The sequence below is a fragment of the Cinclus cinclus genome, chromosome 6 (genome assembly GCF_963662255.1).
Source record: "Cinclus cinclus chromosome 6, bCinCin1.1, whole genome shotgun sequence".
Taxonomy (NCBI): Eukaryota; Metazoa; Chordata; class Aves; order Passeriformes; family Cinclidae; genus Cinclus; species Cinclus cinclus.
In genome coordinates, this window is record NC_085051.1 from 31,996,826 (window position 1) to 32,002,825 (window position 6,000).

General features: G+C 37.3%; 1 protein-coding gene across 1 annotated transcript in view; it reads right to left on the reverse strand.

Annotated features, from left to right (window-relative positions):
- The window catches only part of SPRED1 (sprouty related EVH1 domain containing 1), a 28,321-nt gene extending 24,307 nt beyond the window's left edge, over positions 1-4,014 (reverse strand). The window contains exon 1 of the mRNA XM_062495380.1: positions 3,942-4,014. Coding sequence (XP_062351364.1) covers positions 3,942-4,014 — 73 coding nt within the window. The remainder of the gene's footprint in view (positions 1-3,941) is intronic.
- Positions 4,015-6,000: the final 1,986 nt, after the last annotated feature.

The following is a 6,000-nucleotide window of genomic DNA, read 5'->3' on the forward strand; positions in this document are numbered from 1 at the left end:
CAAAGCCCCCTCCTCTCTCTGAATCTCATTGTTAAAATGACAGTTCAGTCAATGTCGGTCACCATTTCTTTACCATCATCTTTTAGTTAAGTACTCAAACACAGCAGACAAATATACAGAAAAATCCAATCCTTCACTGTACACATCTATCACAATTCTAATACCTGCAAATAAAACCAGCTACATCTCTATGCTTAATAACATTACTGAAAGTTAAATCATTCTTTCACTGGTCTCTATCACTGTGTTTCACTCAGAGCTAAGGTCAGACTGTAGTTGTACAATTCTACACAGGTAGTCCTTCAACTCATTTTTCTCAGAAGAGCCTCTTCTGACAAACTCATGACACCAGGACTCTCCTCTAAACCAATAAGAAACAAGATGCAACGATTGGTTAAGCCTAAAACTGTCTTTACTATTCTCAAGTTAACCAGAAATTTAGCTTTTAAGTTATTCACTCTATAAATTTGGTCATTAATCTGAATATTAGAGATTTTATTTGCATATCAATCAACTGGAGCCAGAGTTCAGTTAAAGAGAACTTCCCTTAGGCTACATGATAAAACCTACTACAACGTTAATTTTTTCTTAAAATAGAAGTTCATATTCCACATCAATTTTCTTTCCAAGACCTGCCAAGGAGAAGCAAAGACAGAGGCTTAACACCCGTTCAATAGAGTTCTCTGTCAGTGTTGGAGTGTTTTCCCCTACCCTACACTAAGATGCCTGGTCTGGTCTAGGTAACAACCTTATGATTTTCCTTCCATATATTCCAAATGTTTTAAACACTTATCCTTTCAAATATTTTAGAAAGTACTATCAAATCCACTGCACTAGTGCAAAATAAAATTCCCCAAAAGATAATATTTAATGAACAATCTCTTAAATTGAAACAAGCCAGTTTTTCCATATCACCACCCTGTAGATTAACTAGACAAATTCTATAATTGTAACAATGCCTGAGTCTACAAATAGATTTTTAGTTTTATGTTTTTGTTGGTGGCTGTTGTTTAGTATATTTTTTATATTTGAATGGAACTCACAACTGGTAAGTAACAACAGCTATTTTTAGCAACAACACAAGCTGGTTTGCAATTAACCAGAATGCAGTGGTAGAACCTATAAATGATTCCCATTTCCAAAATCCTCTGCAAACAAAACAGGATCAGCCTGTCACACTAGTGGTGCTATGAAAGCGCTGGGAAGTCTTGTATCTGTAAGCATTACAGCCCCATCTACTCTTTGGAACTTCAGAACAAATAACTGCTGGTGTACCTTAGCAGTGGGGAAAAGGGTAAACAAGGCTCAAGTGTTTTCCTAACACAGCCTGAGATTTTTACATGCTCTTGCATGTTTAGCAGCTCTATCAGGAATACCTGAACAAAAGAAAAATCAAAGAAAGAGGGCAATAAGTTGAGCATTGCTCTTACAAAGCCTTTTACAGAGCTACCACAAGCACGTGAAATGTAGCACAAAGAGCAGCATTGCAACAACAGGTCCAAAGCCACTGTACCGAAGCCAACCTTTCCTGAGACTCCCTGGTTTTGGTTGTGGCCACTGGAAATCCTTGAGGCAGAGCAAGGTTTAAAGGAAATGGTATTTTGGCCAAAGGAGCATGCTGCGTTCTTAAAGTCAGTACCGAGGATGAGTAAGACTGAGGACAACACCACTGGAATATCCAAGATCAGTTTTTAACAGCTAAGGAAACAGATCTCTCTAACATCTGAGTGCCTCAGGTAGGAGATAAGAGTATGGTATTCTTATGTGATTAAAGGGAATTATAAATCGGAATAAAGGAAAAAGAATAAAAAAAAAAGGGTTATCTACACTTTTTTCCCTCTAGCGGTGAAGACTTACTGAGGAGTACAGCATGTGTGTGAGTGCTATACCTAGCAAACCTGAAACAAAGCTATTTTAAGACACATAATAAATACGTCGTGTGAGGTTTCATTCTAAAAATGTAATCCAATGAAGATTATTCTTATACCAAAATCAAAATCTGAAGAAAGGTGAATTAAGCAGCCTTAAGAAAACATTGGGGCAAAATCAAAGGGTTACAAAACGTCAGTGGACAGGAAAGATATGACCTACAGTCCTTGCCTGCCAGCAGCAGGCATTTTAAGAGCCCCAAGCATTAAAATCTGACAAGACGTTTTACAGACTCTCTCCTCCCCCCAAAAGCTCTGTTTATATCACTGCAATGCTCTTGGGCTCAAACTGACTTATGGGCTGGATGATCAAACTCTTTTGCAAGCTCAGAAAGTACGTCACTGGCCAAGACAGGCTGGGAAATTCAGCTCAACAACTAAGGAACAAGCCTGCTTTTGGTGGCTGGGGAAGGAACACATTTGCAATTTCATCACCATTTTTGTTTTGTTTGTAGGTTTGGGGTTTTTTTGTGAAAAATAAATTATTTTGATCATTTGGGGTATTTCTTACATTTAATATCAAGGCAATAAAGATAACAAATGTTATTACATTTGTCATTTATTCCATTAGCCAAGCAAAAGACAGTGAATATTTAGATTTTTCTGCCAAAATAATTTTCCCAGAGAAAAAGGGGAAGAGATGCTGAGGAAAAGTGGGGGAGCAGCCACCTTGCTGCTTTACATATATTTTAAGCTATTCTCAAGAGAACGTAAATGTTCCCTCTCCTAATTCATATTAAACATTGCCATTCTTTTACTTGTACTGCATTTTGCACATTTCTATTTTAATATAGGACTGAAAAAACCAAAAGTTATTTTAGAAATGTTGCTTAAAGCAATTGTACTGTAACTGCAAATTGGTTTTAGTACTATGCAGCTACTACCATTACCATCAAGAAACCTGAATCTGCAAGTGGAATTATAAACTGAACTGTAAGAGAAACTGACATTTTCAGCTTTGGTAAAAATATTTAGAACTATAATATTCTTCAAAGCTGGAAAGCAGATTTGAAGAAAAGGACCTGGAATTTCATATGGACCAAGCTGAACAGAAGCCAAAACCATGCCCTTGCAACAAAGGAGGTCAACAATGTCGCCAGCAGGTCACAGAAGCTCATCCTCTGTCTCTACTCAGCCCTACTGAGGCCACATCTGGAGAATTTTGTCCAGTGTTGGGCTTTCCAGTACACAAGACACGAAGCTCCTGGAGTGGGTCCAGCAGAGCGCAACAAAAATGATTAAAAGACGGAAGCATCCATCATACGAGGGAAGGCTGAGAGAGCTGGGACTGCTTAACCAGAAGAAGAAAAGACTCGTGGGTATTTTCTTAGTGCATACAAATAGCTCAAGGGAGGGTGCAAAGAGGATAGACAGAGGCTCTTTTCAGTGGTGCCCAGTGCAAGCACTAGAGACAATGGACACAAACTGAAACACAGGAAGTTCCATTTGAACATCAGCAACCACGTTTTCACTGTGAGGGTACCTGAGTATACTGACACAGGTTATCCAGAGAAGCTGTGGAGTCTCCATCCTTGGAGAGTTTCAAAAGCCATCCAGATACAGTCCTGGGTAAGCTGATTTAGGTGACCCTTCCCTGAGCAGCAGGGAAGATGACATCCAGAGATGCCTTCCAATCTCAATAATTTTCTCTTTATTTTAATATTTCAAACTACAGCAATTTCAGTAAAATACTTCAAAAATATAACCCATAAATATATGGGTTAATTTATAAGAATTCATGATACTTTGAAGCAAGAGTTGTCACTGTGCAAACTGCTATTTAAATACTTCTGACAAGGCTAAGGGGAAAAAGAAAAAGCATTCTGAAAAATCGTGATACACTCTGCTATGAAACTACATTATCTTTGCTGGCACCCAAGTAACATTTCCAGGCTGGTCTCCAAATGTGAAATGGTCATGAAACAAAGCTCTTTACCTTCAACTGGAACTTTATACATGTATTTTAGTTCCTCCAGCTTCTGGTGCAATATACTTTTGTGTTTGTAGCCTTACCAGAAGAGCATACATGAACCACACTTGGCTTTTTATGGTTCTTATTATCCAAACAGCTAGCAGAAGACTCCATGATTCCCAGCTTGAGAAGTGATCATGAGTACAAACATGCTCATAACTACATACCAAAAGGTACTGTCAGACCACTAACCCTAAAGTCTGTTTTACTTGCAGATAGCAATTTTTTAGTGTTGACTCAATACAGACAGAAAAATAATGTCACCAATACCACATTTCCTTCTCGGTACACTGCTGATGTTATAAACCTTTGTTACTAAAGGTTTAGAGAATGAGTGCCACTGGCACAAAATATTAATGACTTGCCTAAAACAGAAGCAGATGCAAATGTAGCGCAAGCGCTAAAGAAGACACAATTTACAACAAGTAAATGTATGACAGCATATCATATTATCTTTTAATGAAGAGGATATTGCCATAATAACAGTTACTAAATGAGGCTCTGCTTAACATCACTGTTACCCTTCTCTCAAAATGGCATCAATGAATCAGAATATACACCAAGCTCTTATGCTGGCAGAATGCAACACTTGTCAAATTTTCTCACTTAAAAAGAGGCAAGAGGTATTCCTCACAATAAACAGCAAATGTGCATGGCTACTATGGCTAGGAAGTTTATTTCTGTGAGGAGTTGTGGAAGGAAAGACATGGATTTCCAGGAGGAACTACATACAAATGCTATGGATACAGGCAACCACACTGGTTTACTGAAGAGCTTTGGATTTTGTCAAAAAACCTGAATGGAACATTTCTGCTCAAATTACAAACCCCCCAAAAAACAACACGAAACAAGAAGAAAATCTATTTACAGAAACCTGAGCTACTAAGCAAAATGGCTTGAACCCAAAATGGCGAAAGGAAAAAGCTATAAGGTAAACAGTATTATGTAAATAGGAACAGATAACTGGTATCCTGAAAGAGACAAAAATGCATTATTACAAGTATTATTTAGTAGAAGAGGCTCATAAAAGAAGTTGTTTAACAGTGCACCTACAATTCAAAAGGGAAAATGAGACAAATGAACAAGTGTCCAAATACTGTATTGGTCTCAAGAGGTGTTCTCTTGGACACAGCATAAGAATAATTAAAAAAAAACTTAAAAGTAGGAATGGGGTTCTAGTGATCCTATTTGAATACAGACAATTTAAGATTTATGTTCATATAAAGTAATCAATGCTGCAAGAAGAATGGCTGCTGCTCTAAACTCTTTGCAAAGCACAAAAACATACAAAGAATGGAGAAGCTGTTAAGATTGAAACCCATCAAAATTATATATAAAGTATGTATTTGACAATTGTATGAAAAACATTTTAGCCCTGTTTCCCAGCATCTTCTCTTGTTTGATAATTGTAGCTAGTTTCTATTACTTCTGTATGCCATCCATGATGGCTGGTTAAATAAAGTAATATTTTGTCACACTAAAGATCACAACACATACTTGAATTCTACTCCTTTTAAAGAAACTGCCTTCAGAAGGCCTAAGTTTTCATAATATAAATAGTTCTGCAACACCATCTGGTCAAGGCGTATTAATCAGAAAATGGCATCAAATATAAAATACATAATCAAATCAAAAACCCAAACAAACTTATTTTCCTTCTACCTTTTCCCACAAAAATTAAAAAGAATCAAAGTAACATTCAAAGATGGCTCTACAGGCTTTGGACACATGTAGGAGAACTAAATAAATAGCATATAGCATGTAATTCCCCTTTGTAGTAGTTTATGAGATAAGCTGGACACAGAAGATGCTTTTTTACCACTTCCACAGCCGCCTGTTCCCAACACAGGACTGCTGGTACCAAGGACTTCTGGATTAAATTTCATCCAGTTTTAGAAGATGGGTAATATCAACATCAAGTGGTCAGATCCTGGTACTCACATACCCCCCAAATTTAATGGGCTTCTTTCAGAAAACTCTAAATTTGTCTCATTTTTAAAAGCTGACAGCCTTAACTCCAGAAATATCCACTCTCTATTCTAGCCTGTCTTTCCTTCCCTGCATATGTTCTCATAGTTTTTTGCTTCTTCCTTATCTCAG